Source organism: Kryptolebias marmoratus, linkage group LG4 (genome assembly GCF_001649575.2).
Source record: "Kryptolebias marmoratus isolate JLee-2015 linkage group LG4, ASM164957v2, whole genome shotgun sequence".
Classification (NCBI taxonomy): Eukaryota; Metazoa; Chordata; class Actinopteri; order Cyprinodontiformes; family Rivulidae; genus Kryptolebias; species Kryptolebias marmoratus.
Window position 1 is genome coordinate 8,863,375 of NC_051433.1, and position 24,536 is coordinate 8,887,910.

Here is a 24,536-nt window from a genome sequence, read left to right on the forward strand (position 1 = left end):
TTAAGCTTGTAAGCTTAACTATAACAAGTTAAGGGAAAAAGGTTTTTGGGTATGGTTAGAAGAGAAAAAGTACCGATTCTGGAGGTCCATCATTGGAGAACGGACCAGAGGACTCTTCACATACTGCCAGACTTCGTACCAGCTTCACTTTGGCATTAGACTGCAACATATTCAAATAATGTCATCTGTACTACCGTTTTTAAAACTTTTCTTTTAGAAAAATGTTTGCTATATTGAAAAAAAAAACATGAAGTGTTAGCTACTTAAAATGAATTTTCATTAGAACATACTAAAAAATTCCCTTTTTCTCTCAAGAGGTGACATTATGAAACACATTAAGACTGATTTTGTGCATCCTTAGCATAATTAGAATTGTAAAACCAAACAGAACCCACTGTTTTAGTTTTATGTGCCAGGTTTTTATAAGATTTTAATTTGTTATTTAATTCCAGAAAAATGCTGTATTAGATTTGCTTTAACAACAGAAGAGCTGAAAAACAAGCTTGCAAACTGATAGCTGATAGAGAAAGTCACTGTGAATTATGTAATAAAACCATGAGCACAATGAAACTAGGGCAACCCAACTCCAAGAAAATAAATGTTTACAATGACTATTTTATTTATTTTCCTTCCTCAGACGTTACAGGAATGATTGGTAAGACTATAAAGTGTCAGGTTTATTTAATAAAAAAAACAATGTTGATGGTTTGCTAACAGAGTTCAGTAAATATTATGTACCTTACATAAATGATTCGATTGAACAGTTTTACCTGATTATTCATAAACCATTTAGATTTTATTGTAACTGAAGATGCCATAATAAGGTCAGTAGCACATTTACTCTTAAGTGCTCTGTGAAATTTAAGATATTTAGCCTGACATGAAGACAGACAGTTCACTTTAGCAAAGGATTTTTTAAAATAAGATGCTATTCTTCACAATACACCAAAAAAGGTTGTTTTGTTTGTTTTTTCCAAAGAGCATGGTTAAAACAGTAACTTGGGTGAGTTTGCATAGAAATAAACATATACAGTAACTGACCACAAATCACTTACCTTGGCCCTTTTCCTGCCATGACTGTGGTTAGGAGGTCGTTTCTAAAAAGAAAGAAATAACCCACATTAGGATTTTACTGATAAGGTGCAAATTAAATGTCTGCATTTGAAATGAGACTAGTTAATTATATACAAGTTGACCTAATTTTGTTCATAAAGTAAAAAATAAATGAAGTAAAATTATATTTCACATAAAAATAATGCGATACATGAAAACATTTTGTGCAGAAAGCCTAAATGGAATTTATCTGTTAGTGACATCTAAAATTATTTTACAAAAACTGGTTTATGTTAAACCTCAAAGTATCATTAAAAAAATTATAACAAATAATTTTCCAAGTAAACAGTTGTGCGTCAAAGCTAAGTAATAAGTACAATGACAAAATATATGCACAAGCGTGCATATTACATGAGCACATGCATACAGGGCCGGAGAATTGTTCACATAGGATGTAGGGCATGCTTTTAAACAAGAGGACCACTCAAACTGGCTTAAAGTGGTGATTTTTTTCTCTTCCGTCTCCTATTTCCAAATGCTGCTTAATTGCATCAAACGGCACAGCTCATCACACAGAGCAGATAAGATGTAGCTTCAAAGCAGAAAGCCCAGCTGGAAACCCAATTGACTTTTGACAATGTCTTATTTAACTTGGAGAGGAAGATACTTGGCATGCCCAAGTGGAAAAAATAATATTCCTGTTTTAAAATAGTCATTTTTAACCCCTAAAGAATAAATATTAAAAAAAATCTCAAATGTGAGATCATCCCAACCAACCCAAAACATTTATTATACTGGTAATCCTATTAGTAATGTTACTGGTACAGAAATCTTATTGAGAACAAAAGAATCATTACCATAATTCTGCTAAGTATAATATTTCTGCTGCGTAAACAGTACTTTCAAAGTACTGAGTTTATTACGGGACATGTAAAGTAGTAATGGTCTATAATTTCTACAGGCATTTATATTGTGGACGTCCCCACCTGTGAATCCTGTGGGCAGCTATCTTCTGGCTCCAAGCCCTCTCCTATCCCATCCTTGGTACCCTGTAGTTGAGGGGAGGTTTTGCCTCGGCCGTAGGGCTCGATATGTGGCCCATTCTCTCCCTCCTGCTGGATGTCTGTTGTCAGGCTCACTGACATCTTCTTAGGGGAGGGGAGAGGGTGGGAGTGGGGAGGGGGTTGGGTGGAGGACCCAGGAGTGGCTGTGGGAAAAATAAGAGGCATGGATTAACAGAAAAATTCTGGGTTCTGACAATATATATAGTTTGAATCAAATCAGGACTACTGAAAAAGCAGAGAAAGAAACAGGAACAGTTTTAATTCAACATTACCTGTAGGTGTTATCAGGTCTATGCTGGATTATGTACAGTGAGCGTGGACAGGAACCACACACAGAAGTTGAGAGAGACCCACTAAGGCAGTGTACTGGGCTGGGCAGCAGCAGGGGGCGAAGAGTAGTCCATAGCAAGCCTTAGCCTTGGGGATAGGGCTGTACGGGAGAAACAATCCAAAGAAAAAAAGAATGATTTACTTACCTTTTCATATTTTACATGCTTAAAAATTCAGAACCGATAAACACTTTGATTATAACAAATACAGATTAACAATTAAAAATAAAACCGTAATTCTGTCATTTTTGTTAAAGGAAAACACTTAACTGCCCATAGGAAAAACTAAATATGCAGGTAAATTGGTTCATTTTTTATTGCTTAAAATTTAGAAAATAAAACATTTTTATATAATTTTTATTAAAATTGTAGACCATACATGCATTATCAAAAAAATAAAATAAAACTGAGGAATACCTATGTTTGACCTACTTTCATTGTCAAAACAAATAAAAACATGCATCAGTGTCAAAGAAAAGTTGGAGATATGATCAAGTTTGTAAAAATAAAAAACAATGACTAATTACTTTAAATGATATATATTTTTTCAAAATATGGGCAGAAAAGATGCTGCAAAAGATACATTTTTAAGAAAATCTTAACAATAGCATTCAATAAATAAATAGGAACATGAAATAAAACATATTTACAGCGATCAGGTGAACAGAAGAGGCAGCAGTTTGCCAGCCAGAGAGGGAGGAAGGGGGACACCAACAGGCCAAGCACCACCTTAGAGGTCGTCTAGGGCCTCTCTTCTCTGCCTTCGGCTTACTGCAGGAGCATGGTGTTGCCTACAGTCTGGAGCCCTGCACACCATAAGCAGAGGAGGAAGACACGAATGACGTCATGTTTCACACACTGCGTGACTCATCACTGCTGCTGTTGCTAAATCTGGCAGGGAGGAGGACGGAGCAGCTGAGAGCTAGGAGCTTACTGGGACATGGCTTTTAGAAACAGCAACCCAAATTTTCAGTCCTTCATTATTTTTAAATTATTATTGTTTGCATAAGCATGCTTTTACAATGTGTGCATTGCCCTTGAAAAATCGGGATGCTCTTTTCAGAAAAGAGAGTTAAAATCTTAAAAAGATTTTTGACAAGAAACATCCAGCAAAGCCATGTGCACTTAAAATGACTGATTTAAGTTAAGATCCAATGTAACATCTGCTATAGTTGCCTTTCAGTACTTTGCAAAAGTAAAGATTTTTTCAGATTTTGCTTTGGGTATCAAAACTCTTGTCACTTTTCTAGTTTTCTTTTACAAAGAATGACTAAAAATGTCAACAAAGTTTTAATTTATAACTAAAAATTCATTGTAGCCATTTTGCCGTAATTCATGAATCTAATTTCCATCATTCACAAAAATTTTATGAATGATTAATTAACAAAAACCATGAGGTCCTTTCCTACACTTGGATTTTTCTAATCTACATCAACCTAAAATAAAAGAAATGATAGATTTGTCTTGCAAGCACTCTGTCAACAGCAAAAATGTTCATTTTCCCTTCAAGTCTGTGTATTGCAGGTCAAAGGATTAACAGAAGAACTTGTGTCCTTGTTAAATTAATAACAGATTCGGTGTATATCCAGCCTGATAAAGGAATGCGAAAGATAAAGCTCATGCGAGCACAAACTCAGGCATCTGATATTTAACGGCCAACTTGTAGAAAAGCAGAATGAGCAACTGACTTTATATAATTCTGTCAGTACTGTTATGCTGCACTATAAAGATGTAGGAACAAATGAGGCAGGGATTTCCAGTGAAGGAAAGACCCGGGCAATGCAGCAGGATAGACGTCACCAGCAGCAGCACTACATCACTGACCAGGACACCCACATGCCCCAAACTCGCTTTGCTTGCAGAAACCAACCACAGCCCTGCTGTAATGTAGCTCTGACTTAGTCATTTCAAAATAGTACTCTATCACAAAAAGAAGTGAATGGTTTTGAACAACAAACTAACAATAACAATTATTCATTTGAAGCGTCAGCCACAATTTTGATGAAAGGAGCAGACTGTCTCAGCTTAATGATCAAGAGGTGCTGCAAACGACACTGCGAATCAGAAACAGTAATGGAATACTTATGAATAAACCAGATCCTCCTCCCATTCCTCTTATGTTTACTTAGTGCTGTTATCAACACTCTCTACAGCTTCCCTCAACACACACACGCAATGCAGCCCACAGGGTTGCCAAGGAGATGATAACGTCATCTGATTTGAGTGAATAAAGTGAAGGAAAGAGAGAAGAAGAATATTTAACATAAACACATAATTGGAGTGTGTAAAAAGACTGAAGAAACTGCAAACACAGAAGCAGAAAGAACTAGGGTGGGAATCTTCAGGCACCTCACAATCTGATCATGGTTCAGAGGGCTGCGATGCAATTATAAAACAATTAGATGCATTTTGATTATCTTGAATTTAAATGACTATGGCTTATTTTACATAAATAACAATGACTTACATATGTTCATGCGTAATAAAAACTGCACAACAGCATGTTAGAAGCCCATTAATCACAGATTGCTGACCAACAATTAGCACAGATAAATTAACATTGAAAATGCCTTAGAAAGACTGACAAGATTAGCACTGAGTTCATCACTAGAAATGTATACACAAATCGATCAAACATTTCAAATTTTTTCACTAACAGAATTTAATTTTTTTTTTTTAAACAGAATTTTTTTGTAAGGTTGAGCAAAGAAAAGATCAAAAAGATGTGAAAACATGCAGCTTTACTGCAACATGCTTCTACAACAGGAAGCTATGGTAACCCCACTGGAACAAACGGAACATGATGCAATGCATCTAAAAATAGACTCTACCTCCGATCTCAGGAAAGAACAGAAAAGGGTGATGATAACATCTATGGTGCATTTCATCGTTTATCCCAGTTCTTCTAATTGGAGTATTACTAAACATTACTCCGGCACTGTGGGTTAACAGTTGCCCAATTCATGTACTTGAGTCCTCTGTATTCCTGCAAAATTATTAACAACTGAACTCAAATTTTATATTTACATCAAAATCACTTCCAAGCTCCAGCTCCTGGTACATTGCAGATTCAGTAACTGCAAGACCACGAGCAGCCTTACTTTGGTTACTGTCTTCCAGTTCACGCATTGTGTTGGAGGGCCTGACGCTAACACAGACTTCAACAGCACATGGGCTGTACATAAGCATAAAAGAAAATGATTCAGACAAAATCTGTGCAAGTAATTTGTTACAAGACTTATTCACAGCAAGCTGCCCTCACACAACTACTATCAGACTAGTGGAAACAAGATGCTGTCTTTATAATGCAAATTAATTTAATAATAATTTTAAAAATTTATCCATAATATGCATCTACAACCAAAACAGTTCTCTACCCCCTGCATGTTACTCTAGATTATTTTCAAGCAAAGTTGATTAAATATTATCAAACAAACTGTATTTTATTCAGACACATTCTTTGCTTTAATGTTTCAAAATAACTTTCTGGGCTATTTTGCATAAGTCTGATGTAAAAGTTTAACTGTAAAATATATATACTGTGTGAATAATTTACTAAATTGTGTTCCTGATGAAACAGGTATCAAAGAGATGTGCAGTTCATAACAACATGGACCGTAGGAGAGCTTTTTAATGCCAAATAAATCAAGCGTATAGATGTTGATGAAAATTTTGTTTTAAGAAATTAATTACAACATATGGGCGGAAGTGCCTCGGGGGGTAGGGGTTCATCCTGTAACCAAAGGTTGCCAGTTCAAACCCCCGCTCTGTCCGGCTCAGCTGTTGTGTCCTTGGGCAAGACACTTCACCTATCTTGCCTACTGGTGGTGGTCAGAGGGTTCTGTGGCGCCGGTGTAATGACAGCCTCACTTCTGTCAGTCTGCCCCAGGGCAGCTGTGGCTACAATGTAGCTTACCGCCATCAATGGGTGAATGACTTACTGTAGTGTAAAGCACTTTGGGGTCCTTGGACTAAATAAAGCTCTATTTTATTACAAGCCATTTACCATTTTACCATTAACATAAAAGAATATTCTGAATTTTAAGGAAGGCTTTTTGTTCTTTATGTATGTTTTTTCTGGAATTTTACATCCAGTGCCCAAATAAGTTCTATTTTGGATAAAATCATCTTTAGCATATTGAGTGGATTATGACATTTGTCAAGAGAAAACAAGCAAAAACTTAACTCAATAATAGAATGCCCAATTGTGTAAACCCAGTTCAAGTTTTTGTGCAGTTCATTATGCTTGGTGACTTTATGAAACCAAACTTAGCCAACCTGCAGAATGTGCATTATTGACCTAGAATGCTTTGATAAGCTCTCTTGATGACAGGCGAGCAAATGAAGCCCATACGTCATACACCGCCTGCTCACTGGGTCGGGTTACCACATAAAGAGTTCTTACTGAAAGGAGTCCTGAGCAGGAATGTTGTGAAAGAAAGGGTAATCACATTGCTCAACAGTGTCTATTAAGGCAGACATTAAGTATCTGACAGTCGGCTACTCTAACAAAATATTTCATGCAATTATGAGCCCTCAATCAAATTTAGCTGACTAGATCAAACTGGGTCATGACTTTATTTAGCTGGTTAGCAGCCAAGAAGATGAGAGGAATTCTTCTGCATTAAGAGTGGAGAATCTATATACCTAAATTAAGTCTTAAAGACTGATTAACTTGTCAGTCAAGGAACATTTGGGCAAATGTCATCCTGTAAACTTTGCACTGTAGTATTTGAAAATAAATATATGGCTAAATGTCTCTAATTTATTTAGACAATTTTATGTGGCATCTGGTTTGCAATTAAAAAGAGAACAAGTACTATATAATTTTTACATATTTAACTTGATTTAATATAATAATAATAATAAGTATTTTACCAATAATGTCTAATTTTGCAAAACAGAGCTATGCATAGAAAACGTGACTCCTTATTTTCTCTCAAGAAACTGAATGAAAGACGAAGAAAATGGTGAATGGAGTCGGAGAATGCAGCATGCACGTATAAACCCACAGAATGAAGAGCGAAAGGCAAACCGGCAGCTCGACCCAATTCAGCTCTTCTGTATTCAGCTGTACACCTTGCCGATTTGACGTCAGAGAGAACTCGATATACTAAAGGCAGTAAGGTCATGTCTTCACAGAGTAGAGGCTGATGTGTGTACTAATGGCAGAGTTTATGAAAGCTCAGTGCTTGCACATATCATATATCAGCAGCGCTCTAAGTGAGTGTGCACTAGCGCTTGTCTGTGTCAGAGAGGATTCCCCTTTGCGTTGGTTGCAGTTTCACACAGGGAGGGGAAAGAGGGGGCTGCCAGAGAACTAAGGACTGTAGAGGAACAACCCGTGTCCATTTGCAATTACAACACAGTCCGTGCTTCACTTGCATAAAAACTCAGTTAATACACCATTCCATTTCTACTTATGAACTTTATAAAAACCATTAAAATGTCTAAATTAATTCAAAAAGAGATAGTAACTGAAATGACAACAGCTACATGCTTCAAGGGAATCATGAATCATTAAATGCACCGGAAGACAGGGTTTCTCTTTTTCCATCTATGTCTTTTTTCTGTCCTTCTCACTTTTCTCATAGCATTGTTTTTTCAGTGCTTTGAGGATACCCCATCCTGTCTTCCATCCCTCAACATCAACCCCACCCATCAATATCTGCCTCCTTCCAGCAACTAATTGTTAGATCTCCCTCCCTCTTTCGTCATCTTTTAAAGTGTCTTCTTAAATTGTCAGACCTGCTGCTGACGCCATCCTCCTCCACTCAGCCAACCCACTCAGTCCTGGGGGACGAGCTATGACTCATTTTCTCTTTCGTTCCTTCCTCTCCCTGCCTAGTTACCTACCAGTCTACCTTTCTGTAGCTCTCTCCTTTTGTTGATCTCTCCATTTATAGTTAAGGACTGCATGTAAAGAACAAACTAAAGGTTTATGCAGATAAATCAACAGAAGGTGAAGAGCTGAGAGAAAGATTTGTTATCCATATAAACAACCATAACTTCTCATCTTTCTACATAATGAATGCATTCAGTATGAAAGAGTATTCTGGTCACGGATGCATCATTGATGAATGAAGAGTGTGGGAATGAGGGACAAAAAACTGAATTCTTTATAGGCCAAAATGAAATAAGTGACAAGACTGCCATTTTTATGAATAAAACGAAATGAATCAGGGAAAAAATAAAATACTTGATAAATGTAAGAATTTAAATTACTATACCCAATTTGCTTATTCTTTTATTGTAAAACAGACCTTGTTTTTAAATGCTTGTTTTGGCTATTTTACAAAGCTCTGCTCCACAAATTAGAAACTGTCAGGGTTCTCTAACAATAATCACTGCAGGGTCATTTACAATTAAACAGAATCTGTGGAACTCAGCTTCAGCTATGTCTGACAGTTTATTAGTCTTTAACAATCACACACAGAGATAGTTCTGGATAGAGGATTCCAAAGTTAAGTCAAGGTAATGTCATTTTTGCATTTCTTATCTTTAAAATTTAGAGCTTTCCCTGAACTAGTGGTGTCCAACCCCAGTTCTTAAGGACCACAATCCTGCATGTTTTAAATGTTTCTCTGCTTCAACACACCTTATCTGAATGACTGGGTGATTAACAGGCTTCAGCAGAACTTGAGGACCAGCTGAACAGGTAATTCAACCAATGAATGAGGTGAGTTGGAGCAGGAAAACAACTAAAATATGCAGGACAGTAGCTCTCGAGGACCAGGATTGAACACCACTGGCCCAGACAATCAAAATATAATACATAATACATACTGATACAAATGTGCATAAAAAGGAGACACTAAACAGATACTAAAATAAACACTAAGCCTGGTAAATATACCAGAATTTACCTATAGAGCAACATCTGTATTTCTTCTTCCAAACTAGTTATAAATTCCCCTCGGCCTGTCTCAATGTTCATTTTAAAAACACAGTCAAATTTGCTTTTTTAACACTAGGGTTGCACAAAGCAATTCTAAAACTTTACGCAACTAACATCAACAAACTGTACAGAACCAATACCTAGAAATAATCCGATTTTCAACTTGAGTAATTTGTTTAAATGCAAACAGATTACACACAGCCAACAATTTGCATTTTTTTTGTGACACGTTTACTGATTAGGAAAAGAATATCAAACTGCTGCAAGCACAGGAAATATTACCTGTGTTTGTTTTTTTTTCCTACTAAATGAGCTTCTATATTATCTGAATGGGTTTCAAAACTTAAGTCGGAGAATGTACAAAATGGATAAGAAGCCGACAAAAAATTGTAATGACTACAAGACAAATGTCAAAATAAGACTGGTGGCAAACATGTGACAACTACAAAAAGTTATTTATAGTATCTTCTGAAAGCAGTATTTTTCACATACATCATAGGGACCTTAATTAACAAATAAATGATGGCTGTATGTGTTTCATGCCACCAACAAAACATATCTTGAGCAAAATTAAATATGAAGAAGTAATAAAAGTAAAGTGTGCGATCAGTTATAGTGAAATAGTTCTCTATATTGTCTGCTACTTATTTTTTTCTTTACAAAAAATTTAACTGATCTCTGTTAACGTGTTCTTCCGTGTGTCTCTACATACAAAAATAATCTTGGCCTGATGTAGCCTAGGTTGAATTCAAATCTTTCTCCTGGTCAGGTCCTCTTTCTTCCTGCAAAAACTTTCTTTACTAGGATAAAACCCTGTAGTACATGTTCTTTCTGCATTAAAGGTGATGCTGCACCCATGTATAATCCTGTAGTGGGGACACAAGCTAAAAGGGTTCCAGTCAAACTCTACAATGCACTGTCAGTACCTGAATATGGTGTTGCAGTGACAAAGGCATTGAAGTCAGTAATTTTGCCCAAAAGCTCTAAGCAGTAACAATGTATTAATGCAATCTTAATCCAAACTGGATAGTTAGTCAACAGCTGGTCACAACATGAGGTTACAACATGGGGTTATCGACAGTGTTCCTGTAAATTACATAACTTTATAAAATACAGACTTGTTTTTTCTTAACGCTCCCCTCCTGTGGCCTTTGGGTCAATTGACCCAAAGTTACAAAGGCCTTCTCTATCTCTCTCTCTTTTGAGAGCTTCAGGAGGGTTAATATATCAAAATGATAGATAGCGTTCAGATTTTCAGTTGATAAAAAAAATGAAAACAATGTTCTACTATTAAGACTGCTGGTCTATATCATGAGCCAAAGCAGTGTAATCATTACTTGACAGTGTAAAAAAAAACTTTAAATTTTTAAATAACTACGATTAAAATCTTAATACAGATCAAATACAGGACAGATCAAAATAATTGTGATAGTCATTTTGTCACCAATAGTGTAGCCTTACTTAAAACTGATTTTTCTTTATATTTTCACATTTCTCACATGATACAAAGCTCCTCTTACAGTCTCAACTTCCTTCCTTTGGCTGTTGCTTAGCAACAAGTGTACTTTCCCCCCTCTTCATTTAGTTGCTTTTCTATTACATTTTCCAATTAAATAAAAATTTCCCCTGATTGTTTTTGTTCTTTTAATTATTATCTTTTGTTTTTCTTACAAGCAAAAAAACACATACAAGCATCAGTTTTAGCTAAACACCACAGTAAAAATCAAATTATGCAAGAATTACATTTCATTTATCCCACTTTTATTTTAAATAAATAACACTGTAGACCAAAAAGACCTGACCTAATGCAAGGCATTTTACAACATTTTTATTTGTATGTTTATAATAAATTGTACTCTTCAAAATTTACCAGATTAAAGGACTAAAGAACGAATGCTCAGAACACATGACTTTATTAACATGAGATTAAAACCATTATCCTCATGGGGGGTTTGTTTGTTTGTGGAAATGCACTTTTTAGCCAGCCCCTACACCAATGACATTTGGATTACAGTTGTCCTTGCAATGAGAAGGTTTTAAAAAAAATTATCAATTCTTGATCTATGTGCTTTAATATCTTCAGGCAAATGTGATGTCACTCAAGTTTCAGGAGAAAATGATGGTTTAACAAAACCAGTCACTGACTAATTAATTCATTTCTAGTCAAAACTACATTAAGACTATGTACAAATAAGTGTAGGGGAAACAAATCTAATTGTGAGACCAAGCAACGCAACAGAAAGTACTTCTATGGAACAACTGATTGTTGCAAACAAACTTTACTGGTTCTTTCAAAATCTTTAAACCTTCCAGATCACGAGCATGATGCAAAATATTGACTTTTTAAATATACAATAAATACATGTTGTATACCAGAGTGTAAGGTTAGCTTATCTTGTTTAAAACTGAAGAGATTTGTGGATAATTCTTGTTTTTCTTAAGCTGCTGATTTAACTGTGTCAGAATAAAACTGGGTGGCAGCTACTGCACTTATCTTAACCCTTATGTAATTTATCAGCCTCTTTGAGTGTGAAAACAGGGAGCAGTGCAAAAGAGTGAGAGATAGGGAAGAGAGGACAGAAGAGAAAGATGGAGCAAGGGGTGGATAGTGAGACAGGAAGAGAGGAAAAACTTCTCAATGATGAAACAACCTGCACTGTTATGTGATTGGCCCAGACTTCCACCAATGGGAGGGCCAGCTCCATGGCAACTGGCTCTGTCACCAAGAGAAAAGCTGCCATATCCCTCAACACCCCCATATTTTTCCTTCATTTTCACTCTCTCAACCCCCCTGCTTTATCCAATTACAAGGCCTTGTGTATTTTTTTTATTTAACACTTGCTTACAGAAAATCAAGCAGCAAACAGAAACACACAAAAGCTAAAACTGGGGTTACTTAGAGCCTGGACTGCCCAGCTCAACTGCACAGACACAACAAACGCACATTTGAGCAAACATGGCTTGCAGATGTCCACACTGGCATACTGTGGAGTTCTCAAAGTGATCAGAAGGTGAGTCATTCACGCAGTTATTGAAACGAATGAATACCTTCCCTAACATGCTGCCTAACCACATGAGGGCAGAGATTATCTGGTCTGGTGCAGCTGAAACTTAAAATGAATGAATTGACCTCACACCAAAGGAGACAGGTAAATCTGGCCAATACAGAAAAAATACATATATATTTTATATATTGATCAATCTGTCAGCCTGGACTGTGTGTAGTGGGGCATTAGCTCCATTACAGAGATGTACTTTCAGTGATAAGCTTTATGGTTATATTTATATTCATGGACAGCCTTACATAAGCAACAGAATGCAATCATATTTCCTGTCTAACTCACATTGGCATCCACTTCAACGTTTACCTGCAGCATCAATGATCAAACTGTTGCCAACCATGTAGCAACTTCTACTTTGTAAAAAATTAAGAATGGTCACTGTTGCATAAGAGTAGATGCCACTCAGCATCTAACTTGTGTTTCCGCCAAACACTGTTTGTAGTTCATAGTAAAACAAAACAGCACTGTTTTTAAATGGTAAAAGAAACATGTCTGAAGCACAAATCAGAAATGCTTTCCAGTAATAAATGGGTCTCTATGTTGATATAACAGTCAAAACTGTAGACATATTGGGTTTTGTCACATTTGTGCCAAGGAACAGGATGTTGGCTCTATTGATGGATCAACTGTCTAGTGATTATTACAGTGATAGAAATAAACTTGATTGTGATCTAATTTTGTTTTATTGCACCAACTTTTGCATTTTGATTATTCAATTGCTTATTGTTTGTAAAAGCCATCAGAGAGGCAGGCTTTTGAACTGATAACAGGCCTGATGGTCCCCGTCCTTTTTAGTACAAAGGATGTGGCACCCGTGGTTTCCAAAAACGGTTTCAATTTTTGATTTGTCTGGCACAGACTATCCACTATTTTTGAACAGTTTTTGCAGACTGGTGAACCTCTGCCCATCTTTACTTCTGAGAGAATCAGCCTTTCTAGAATGCTCTTTTTATACCCAGAGCTCAGGGATGATTTAGAGAGAAATTTAGAGAGGAATAAAGAAACCTGTTGACTTGGTTGTGAGATGTTCTTTTTTTGTGTGGACATTTTATACTCTACAAGAACTGCAGCAGAACTCCTGGGAAGCCCCTACCTCCTCCCACAGCACCAGAATGGGTTGCTTCCTGCTGATTTATCTATTCTTCTGTCCCTGTACAGATTTTTGCTTCCTTTACCACGATCAGTCATCTTTATTATACAGACTGAGACAGTTAACGTCATTTGGCATTTGCAAATTTGCCACGAAGGGCCCAGTACCGTTTCTGACAGACAGTGCACAATAACGAGCAAATGAAGGGAACATGTCCCTCTGCTGCCTGACCAAGGCAAACTCCCTCATAGCCAGTGTAGCTACCAAGAGCCGCTTGTGTCTCTGCACAGTCTCCTTTATGCACAATATTTGTGATATCTCCTTCCACAAGTTATTTGCCATCTGACTATGTTTATAAGATTTGCTGGAACAGTTGTACAGCTGGTTGTATTTTCTAACAGCCTTGGCCAGCTGCTTCTCAGTGGAACAGTTTAAGAACTCCATTGGAGTTCAACCACTGTTCTACATAAACACGTCCACAACAAAGTTCTGACTAATCACACAAAAGTTGATGCATACCCTTGTGATGAAAAAATTCTGCCTAGACCTTGTGTCAAGAAAGGGCTGTCTCAGCAGCTAGGAGAACAAAATGATGTGATTTTTCGTCAGGTAGACCATGTGAGCGAGAGCCAATTTCTCTAAATCCACCTTAACTGATCTATTGCCATAAACTTAAACTGTTGTTAAATCCCTTTCCTTTTCTTTTTGTACCACTTACTTTGGAAGGCTTTTGTTGCCCCTGTCCCCACCATTTTGCCGTCGCTAGTGCTCAAATGGAGACAAAAAAGAAAGACAATTTTTTTTTGCTGATCATTTTGTACATTCCAGTGAAATTACAGCTCAGCTTTTGTCTGAAGGTAAACATCCTGAGCCCAAAACAGAAGTTCTACAAATTTTAGTAGTATTAAACCAAGTTTCGTCTCTATATGTTAATTCATGCTGTGGCCAAAATATGAACATATCCATAAGGTGACCACTTTTCTTTGTAATTCACAAAACACACTGATGAGCCAGAAACACAGACAATCTGGATTTCTAGGCAGCCATGCCACAACAGCAATTAAGGCTTGAGTGGTGCATGCCAGCCAACCTCAGGCAGAAGTGAGGGATTCAGCCAATAAACCTGCCAGGCTGTCAATGTTAAACCTACACAAAGTTCAGTCTATTTGACTGTGGCTCGTGCACTTTAAAACAGCCGTCAGAAAAGCAATATTAGCAGTCAGTGAAACAGTTGTCCAGCTAAATATATGTCAGCTATGTGTAGGACAAAGATTCCCACTTTACAACCCATCGCAGGAACCTGGCTAAAATTATACTTAAAACACAACCAAGTTATTTGTACTGTTAACACAAGATTAATGAAATGCATCACACAAATGTATTGCTCCAGGAAACACAGATCAAAGGAGGGATGATAATGAGCGTACCAGGCCTGTACAAAGTGCAAATACAAAATGATATGAAAACTGTTGCAAAATTTTATCCATTTTCAGGAAAAATGCTAACATTTTTAGTGTTACTTTGAGGAGATTCTTCTATTTGAAGAGTTGTCTATTACATTCATGCAAGCTTTGCTCCTTACTTGTACTTTTCATGTATCAGAGCCAGTGTCTACAGCTCTGGCAACACCGCAGCCCTCGCTAGGATTAGAAGCTAGTCTCTAGATCAAGTAGCTGACCTGACAGCAGTGACACAACAACACTGTACTATGCCATCTGTTTATAAACAAGGCCAAACACTCCCTATACCACTGTAGTTCATTTTTTTACAGTTTTAGCTTGATTTCTAAAACTCATTCTCCATCTATGTCACCTTCTCATGTCATAACAACTACACTCCTTAATAATTAGTTAGCTTTAGGCATTTTCAAAGACATTAGCGGGTTTTTTAAGGACAACCTTTGTTTTCTATCCCTCTAAACGTGTATCTCAAACTTCTTTAATAACTTCTTTGGTCTACTCTGAAGAGAAGCAAATGATTGAGCCGTTTTAATTGTAACTGACAAAATTACAGGTGGTATTTGTCAATTACAATGCAATTTTTAGCATTTGTCCTTTATATTTACAATAAGCTTCATTACACTGATCATACATGCAATTAAGTTTGCTTTTCTAATTTTAATGAAAGAAAAATACAATCCCATTTAACTACATTTTAATAAACACTAAAACGTTGTGATGGTGAAAACAAGGCAGCAAAAAGTCTAAATGTTGTGAGATATGTTGAAATGTGATCACACTTTAAAAAAAAAACTAAGAAAAGGATGCAATTTGCGTCTGTCTTGAGGATCTTTGACTTTTACCAATTTCTGCCATCTTTTACAGTGCATCTATAAATATCAAATTTTAAAGCCCCTCTTGATAGGAAAGTAGGAACCTTGTGGCTTTAGGTAATTTAAGCAGTAACTACCTTGGGGTTTGCCATAATTTTTTCTTCTTTTTCATTCTCATTTCTTTTGTGCTTATTTTTCTTTAAATCATTTTTCCCCACACACTGGTAATTACTATGTAGGTGAACCAGATTCCTGATTATACCCACACACAATTTTAAAACGAGTAGAAAAAAGAAAGAAAAAAAAAATCACAATCTCATTCAAAGCTAAACACCTAACTTCAAATACTTCAGTTATCCCTGTACAGTCACAGCTCCCTCCTTCCTTCCCTTCTCAGCATGTGAACTGACAGACACCAGAAAGGAAACGGTATTCGCTCTCGCAACCTGACACCAAATGGGTTGCTTTTATCTAATTTAGGGTTGCTGTGGTGGTCATTTGCATTTTTTCCCTCCCCATTTCTGCCTGACAATTGAACAGAATCATAGGTCTTTTTCATCATTTTAAAAACATGAAGCAAACCTAATAGAAGACACTACTCAGGACACAAATGCAAGTTGATTTATTGTTACGCTAGAAGAGATGCACACATGCTAATAAAGGTAGTCATTACATAAATAGGCCAGATCCAGCATTAGACAGATTTGGGCCAAGTGAACAACAACAACAAAAAAAAAGAATAAAGGGAGAAAATGCTGAAAAGGATTGTGGTCCTGATTTTGCTAAACTAGGGACATTAGAACAGTGAAGAAGAGGGAAAAGCCAGCTCCTCTAAACCTGAAACCGTGCTTATTCCATGAAGATGGGCTGCTATTTATAGCGACAGATTTTTTTATTCAAGAAGCCGGTGTTGTTGTGCTTTTTCGCACGCTTGTGTTGCCTCTCTCACCTTCTCTCTATTCTCTGCTCCTGCACACTGTGTTCCTCTAATAAAGGGCAAACACACTGGCATATGCAGGTACAAATCTGAACTGCCTTCACTGATCAAGAGTTTCTAATTTATAAAAAGAAAAAACATCTCAACTTGTGATTGCACCATAATGCTAAGCAGATAAATAAAAATAAATATAAAGGCCATCAACAGAGAACTTTCCACATGACTTATGTAATCCTCTTTCATCTAATACGCCTCCCTTCTTTTCCCCCTCCTCAGACTGACAGCGTTGCAAAGTAACGCCTACTTCTTGGTGACTCTCCACCCCACTAGGCCACCTCCACACTCCCACTTAGGGACAGAGGAAGGGAATTCCTCATTACCTCATCATTTGTCTCACTAAAGGTGGTAGGTGTGCCTGTACATACAAACGGTTTGTGAACACAACCCAATTAGTAAGTAAAAATATAAAATCCCCAAATGAAGTAATACAGTCTGTCTACATACATTCCAAGTAGTACTACCTTTCTGGCTTTGGTACAGTGGTAAAATGAGTTTTACTTATAATAAATTAAAAAAAAATGAAGTATACAAAACTATTGTCAAGCCATCTATTATCTATTATGATCTTTGCTATGTTACAGAGACAATTCAATTATTAAGAACTTTTTTATAAAGAGTTGACAAGTAATGACAACAGTGGTACAGAAGCACGCTAAACCAATGTAGAAGAAGCTACATCACATCATCAAATTATTAAACTAAATGACAGTCAAAGCACATCCTCATAGTACGCCGAGTACAGCTTTGTGGATATCCAGTCTTACGACGAAAAACACATTGGCATAGCAGAAACGACAGCAAAAGCAGCTTTGGATCAAGAGCATACTTTCAGAAGCATTACCTGTTCATGTAGCACAAATGCAGAAACTCCATTTGCTGCAGCAGGTAAAAATAAATTCACGAGAGTTCATGTCTGCTACTCTCTTCAGCTCATTGTACTTTTCTTCGTCTTCACGTTTTGCGTTGCCTTCCACTTGTAGGTCCTGTCAGCTCTTTTTTCTTAATAGGAGTCATGAAAATAGTCAGAAAAGTCTATTTTGACTGCCCCCTTTCTTTTTCTGAATGAAGCACAAGCACAACAGTGAAAACAGAAAATGTTGCTTGCAAGCTGGCTCCCTCTTCTCCTACCACTCATGCTATCACAGTTTGCAGTGCTCCCTTCTCTTCAAACCCTCCCTTCCGTGTGGATTCTGACTCTCTCTCCTACACATCTTGTTTGCTCTCTGCCTCTGTGTAACAATATAATTGCAATGACAGCCAAACCAGGGCATGCAAGAAGCCCAGCTGTTTAAAGGGCTGCTTGGATCAGCTAATATGTCGCTTGATACATGGTTAACCATAAATATATTTATTTTGGTATAGCTACAGATCATTTGGGATTTCTTGTCCAATAGCATGTTACACGATTTGATGACACACACTTGACACCATTCTCTGTAGACTCTGTTGGCACAAACTTATTAAGCCTAAAGCACTGAGAGCTGATAGTGAAAAAGAAGCGTCTTGAAATTATCAAAATGCAGTAATACTGAAGGATGGGTATTGGAAGGAAAGATAGCAGAGAGAAATATTGAAGCCACCTCATTAACTAGAAGAAATTTTAATCCCACAAGACAACAGATTTGCATGCTTTCCCTCCAACCACTTAACTGCAAATGTCAGCTGAAAAAAGTTGTGAAAAAGCAGCAGGCAAAAGTTCAGTAACAAAAGAAATGTAAGCATGAAGCCTTACGTAAGGTACCCAGGATGTCAGTCTCATGAATGGTTAAGGTCTATAGTTGACACAATGTAACCAAGTTTTAATGGATGAAATTTCAACTGAAAAATAATTGGCAAAGTTTAGCTTCGTTCAAGCTTTCAGTTATTCTAAAGTAGTTGTGCCCAAGATGGTTTCTCACAATTAAGTATAGTAAATGCATTGCCACAACTGCAATCAAGATAAAAATCAATGAATTTATGGTGAGTAGCTCTTACTTTGTGTTAAATTGCACAGTATTTTTTATGCTTTTTTAATCTATGCCGTCTCACATTTTCATAGTTTAACAAATCTTTCAAGTTTTTTTTTTCTTATATCCAGTCTGTCAAAATGTTTTGTTAGTAGGGATGTCCAGATCTGATTCCAAATGTCAGATCAAAGTAACAATCAAGGCATTTTTCATTGATTGGTATTGGAGTAGCTGCCACACTCCACATCTGATCTTTGTTGTTGACCTAATGTTTTACAGCAGCTGTAGTATGGCTGCCATACAACCGTTGTGATGTAACGTGACAACATGTCCATGGTACTGAAGTACTTTAAAACAAAAGGAGAGCAGTTCAGTAACGGGTCGTCAAACAGCGGCAATCAGCGGGCCGTCGGACAGCAGTTGGCCATCAAATAGCAGTGGGCTCCTGAAAGACCAGCGAACAGCTGATCACCAGACAGACCACTGGACCCTAAGCTAATGCTAAGCTTCAAAACAATGACGGTTTTTGCCATCTCTCCACCTGTGCATGGCATCAGCTGAAGGTCTTTCAAAACACTGGGTGACAGAAAGTCTGTTCATTGCCTCATCATTTCATTAAAATTGTTTATAATTTAAAAGGCAAAACATTTTTGGAGCAGTTGACAGAATTTATTGCTTTTGATGTTGAACTCATTGCTGTGGTTAAGAAAACAAAGTTTTGTTGTCTTTTGGTGCCACATTACGTCCTGTGCTACCAGAACAACATAACTCATGCAGGTATGAAGTTTACCTTCAACTGGCATTTTTTCCCCCTTCTTGATTAAAAATAAATAAATAAAAAACTTGAGGAACACAAAATTTCTTAACTGCAGTATAGAACTATCTAGGTATCAAGCACCGATTTTAATAACACTAACGCAACTTGAGGTATGTAATCTGTAAACCCAACCTGTACAGAGTACGAAATAACGCAGGTATCTGATTAAAACGTGGTATTTACCACATCCTTATTTTTAAAATGGAATAACTATTTTTAACTTAAACAGACTTTCGTTAAATCAAAGGAGACAATCGTCAGTCACATTTTGAATAATAATTTTACCATTGTCCCTAAAAAATCTACCAATAACGCCAATCATGGGCATTTTTAGTAATGCTCATGGTTGGTTTCATAAGAAAATTTAAAGAGGTTTATTTATATGCTGAACTGTACGTTTCAGCATTTTACTTGGATCCAGCACAGGAGCTGAACTAGCAGTTTTAAAACCTGCAGCACATTAGCAAGCAGGAAAAAAAGATTGATGCTTAGTGTAGAACTTGCAAACCTTCACCAAGCAGAGACATCAAACCAATGAACGACTTTACAATCCTAGCATGGCACTTAAAAAAGATTGTCTTAGATTGACCACATGACACGGATAAAAAAAGGGATGGCAATGAACTAATGCCATTTAATGCCTCAAAATAAGTCCAGCAGCTTCTGAACAGCTAGGTTGCTTTTTTTTACAACATGGTGTAATAGTGAAGCTTGGAAAGTATGAAGGAGAAAGGGGAGAAGACTCACACTGCTCAGTAGCAACAGACACCAGAGATAGCCTGCAGCATCACAGAATATTGCATCTTTCACTACATTTTCTACATGCAGCATAGAGCTGAGAAAGAGTTCATAGGAAGCACTAAATAGCTGAATACCACACACACACACAAAATTAGTCTTTACTTAAAAGAACTTATCCTAAACTAAATCAGCTTCTTGCAAACTTATTTTCCAGTACCTGAATAAAACCTGCTGCAAAGCAAATCCTTTAACAAATAAAAGGTATCCACTTTAAAAAAAATGTTGGTACACATTACATAAATTACACACCGACTTTCAACAAATGATAGTTGTGTCCCATTTCCCTTTAAAGTATGCGACAATCCTCCAATCATATCACTGACACTCAAGTGAGATACCAAATCTAGGGCCAAACTTAAGGCAGTCATTCAGCTTTGATCAATAATTCATATAAAAAGAAAGAAATGAAGTACAGATATGGGAAACGTGAAGTGGAAAGAAATAGAACTAAAACGTAAATATATTAGGAGTAAATGAGTTCAGGAAACAGAACATGAAAGAAGGTGGAACAACTAAAGATGGAGAGGGAGATGAACAGAATCAGGAGCAGTAAAGAGAAGAGAAAAGCAGCAGCAACAGCACCACGCTTGGTGCTTTGGCAGGGATCTATAAATAGCTCTTCAAATCTCTCTAGAAAAAGCCACTCTTCTTCTTATGCTGCTGCAAACACAGATTCAGAGACAGAGGCAGAAATGGATACCTGGTTGACAAAGACTGATTACATCTTACTAAATAATGGCTACATATTGTTTAAGTGTTAGTCTATGAAATGAAGCGTAAAATACTCTTACAGCTACACTCCTGCCATAGAGATTACTGATAAGGAGTGAATACTGTACAACTGAGATTAAAAATATATGGATGCATCCTGCAAAGTAAAGGAAGAGAAGTTTTTGATTTCTTTGTTCATCTCTAAAACAGGTGTCCACTGTCTTTGTGATAAAAGCTCATATTCCTATAATGTTTTACATTTTTACACATTATGAAAAATGGGTGAAATGCTTTGAACTTCATCCACAATCAGGAGGGTAAAGAGAGGAAATGTGCTGAAAGAGAAGCAGGATATTCCATCTCTCACTGGTGGCCTTAGCAACAGCAGACTGTAGATTCAGTGACTCACCTATACCAGATCTTACTATAGATTGTCCTTTTCTCAATGATCTTGCCTTAACAGCAGCAACTTATAAAAAAATGTGTTGTTGCACAATGCACAAATTTGGAGGAAACGTTGTAACAGAGACACATTTTCTACGACAAGAACAAGAAACAGGTTCCGGTTCTGGGCTTGTGAAGGACTAACCTCAGAACCTGCTTTTACCAGATTTTTTTGTTTTGTTTTGGTGGGGGGGGGGGTCCTCACAACCAAAGGGACATCACTGAGCAAAGTTATTACATCACCTTCAATGTTTCTAGAATAAGGTTTTGATTTTGTTCTGATTTTTCTTTTTATTATTATTTATTTCTTTAGAGGACTACAATCCAGAATGAAAATCTCCACAGATTACGCCATCTTATTTATTTTTATACCAACCACATGCCTTGACATCACCAGTATAGTTGCTAAAAGCTGTTTTAAACAACAGTGTTCTTTGTGCTCTCTTTGCAATGCCAACACAGTCGGACACCAAATTTGCATTCACCATTTTGAGCAATATTGATCAATTTCCATTAATAATGAGACAAAAATATAAAAAGTCCCAAATGCTGTTTCAACATCATTCTGAAAATGTTGATATGGACAGATGCAGTAAACCGATGGAGCAGATGGGGCAGCCTTCTGAAACTATTCTGAATTAAAACAAAGCAGGTAAATTAAATGAACTGAGTTCATGTGTTCACACTAATGGCTCAACTTCACACTCACACCATGCACATTTTTTATTATTATACAGTGTTCCCTCTTTATTAAGATGGCTAGATGCTACACTGGTTCACATAGCAGCACAAAGTTGTTATCGTTGATATTGTTATACTCTAAAACCCTTTTCCAGGCTCCTGAAGCAAACAGTTTTTACTTTGAATGAACCAAATTTTGGTATTCTTGTATTCCCAGTTTTCAGGGGGATTGAAAATGACAATTTCAAATGTGCCTCTGCTTGCAGTCTCTGTCTGCCGCTTGTCAGTTTTTAACATCACAAGACTTCATATTGGCAAATGCCAAAATGATTCTCTTTTTTTTGACACGCATGCTGTTTTTCCAGATGAGATGTTTGATTCACAGCTCTGATAGTCTGTGCTGTGATCTCAGCTAATTCTCAGGCAATCTTGCTGTCTATTTTTGATTTAAATGTCAAAACGTAGAGCTAGATCGTAACAAATCTGTGAATCTTATATACTTCATCCGTTTTATTAACAGAACAATGCAGAAGTATGCTTAAATTGGATAAGGTCTCATGATCACTGATAACAACTTAGTCTGACCTGCAAGAAAGCAAATTCAGAATGACATTAGCACTGTGGTTGAGGTACAAGATGCATTATTTCACCATCAACACTGTGAGAAGGGTTAACAAAATGATCACATCTCGAAATGTGTGATGTCCAGCAAGGTGAATAATGTCAAACAAGTCCTTACACAACTTAGTTAGAAGTTTAAAAGAAAAAAAAACTTCACAATTGAAGTATTTACAAAAATCAAACGTTTTCAAGTTTGGATGTGATTATAACTGCATCAGACCCATAAATATAATCTAAACAGGTGGGGGTTTTTTCCAAGCCAGATTTTTCACTATCTAATCATAGCGCAGCAAAAATCTATTCCATATGACTTTATCAATGAGCTAACCTATCAATATAGCAACATTTCAATGTGAAAAGGCCCTGTTAACTTTACTGTAACTGGTAAGATACTAAAACTCAAATGCCCACTAGTCTCCAATGGAAATAAACTGATTATAAATAATAAGCTTATACTCATTAAGTAATGATGCATCTAATTATTTTTTTTAATGTCTCTATGAAAGCTAGTTACCATCTGTGATGAAATTAAATTCAAGTTTACTGGCCTGTTCACTACAACAGCACCCTAAAGTGCACCACCACATGGGTTGAACATGGAATTATTTTGGGGGGTGAAATTATACTTTACAATAAGAATTATAAGAAAAGTGTATCTTAAAAACAACTTACAATCTAAATAGTTTATTGATGAGAAGAAAGGGTGTGCCAGTATACCTGCCCCACCACTGGAATGTCACTCCCAAGAGAATTGTATTTTTCTGGTTAGACAAGACTAAGAAAACGTAAATAGCCTCCACCTTAAAAAGGTGTTCTGAAGGCCAAACTTAAGGCTCTTCTCATTAGTCTCCTTCCTACAACAGAGGCAACAGCCATTGATACCGAGAGGCACAGAGAAGAATAAATCCCCAAGTTTTAGTACTTTGAAATCTAATTTGCATTAATTCATTTTCAAGAAGGACTACTTTGCACACAAGTCTTGATGCTCTAATGTTTTCTTTCAGCATTATTTACTATGAATTTGTAATAGTATCCAAAATTCACCCACCCCAATCTATAATGACTACTTTTGCTCAATAAAAGGTTATTGTGTCAAAAAAGCTCTGGTGTTTTTGTTCCACAATATATATTTTATATAGTAGCAAAATATCATATGGTCAGGGTTTAATGTTGGTAGGCCTGTAGTGTTGTGTTAATGGTGCTATATTAATTGCTAAAATGTCTCAATCATTTGTACAAACTACAAATCAATTACTTCTGGTTAATGTGGTGAAATATCTGCATCTTATTTGATTGTTTCTGACAACCTGTGAACGCCGGCACACTAATCACGGTGTTCTTTGAGCCTGGCTGTAAACGTTTCTCAAATTTATAACGTGGCCTATTTAAAAAAAAGTAATAATAATAATTTTTCCCCTAACTTTAGTCACAATGTTTCGATCAAATTACCCACTTAACCAGGAGGATGTTAACATGGCCATCTCGTTCCTGCCATCGCCACTGAGAAGGCGGACTTTAAAGATGGTGCTTAACGTTACATATCAGAGTAATCATACTGGATCAATGATTATAAATGGTCTCAAATCGTTTTCGCGGTTCAGCTTACCCTTCTGGTGGTCGTGTGTTTTGAGTCGCTGTAGAGAATCGTTCAAGTTGTCACTGTAGAAAACAGATGGCTGTATGGTCAGTCGTGGCTGAGCAGTTGACTGAAAATATTAGCTTACCCACACGCTAACAATAGCTAGCTCAC

At 36.7% G+C, this 24,536-nt stretch overlaps 1 protein-coding gene across 15 annotated transcripts in view; it reads right to left on the reverse strand.

The window, feature by feature from the left end:
• LOC108231648 (R3H domain-containing protein 2) overlaps window positions 1-24,536 on the reverse strand; it is a 45,146-nt gene that overhangs the window by 20,100 nt on the left and 510 nt on the right. For 14 of the 15 annotated variants that reach the window (XR_003038843.2, XM_017408854.3, XM_025004301.2 and 11 more), the window contains exons 2-7: window positions 24,393-24,445; window positions 3,097-3,252; window positions 2,390-2,547; window positions 2,040-2,260; window positions 1,056-1,097; window positions 74-160 (exon numbers count right to left, since the gene is read on the reverse strand). Coding sequence is in view for 14 of the 15 variants with exons in the window: in XM_017408854.3 (XP_017264343.1) it covers window positions 74-160; window positions 1,056-1,097; window positions 2,040-2,198 (288 nt within the window). In the remaining variant the exon portion in view is untranslated. The remainder of the gene's footprint in view (window positions 1-73; window positions 161-1,055; window positions 1,098-2,039; window positions 2,261-2,389; window positions 2,548-3,096; window positions 3,253-24,392; window positions 24,446-24,536) is intronic. The other variant, XM_017408844.3, reaches the window with a different exon arrangement.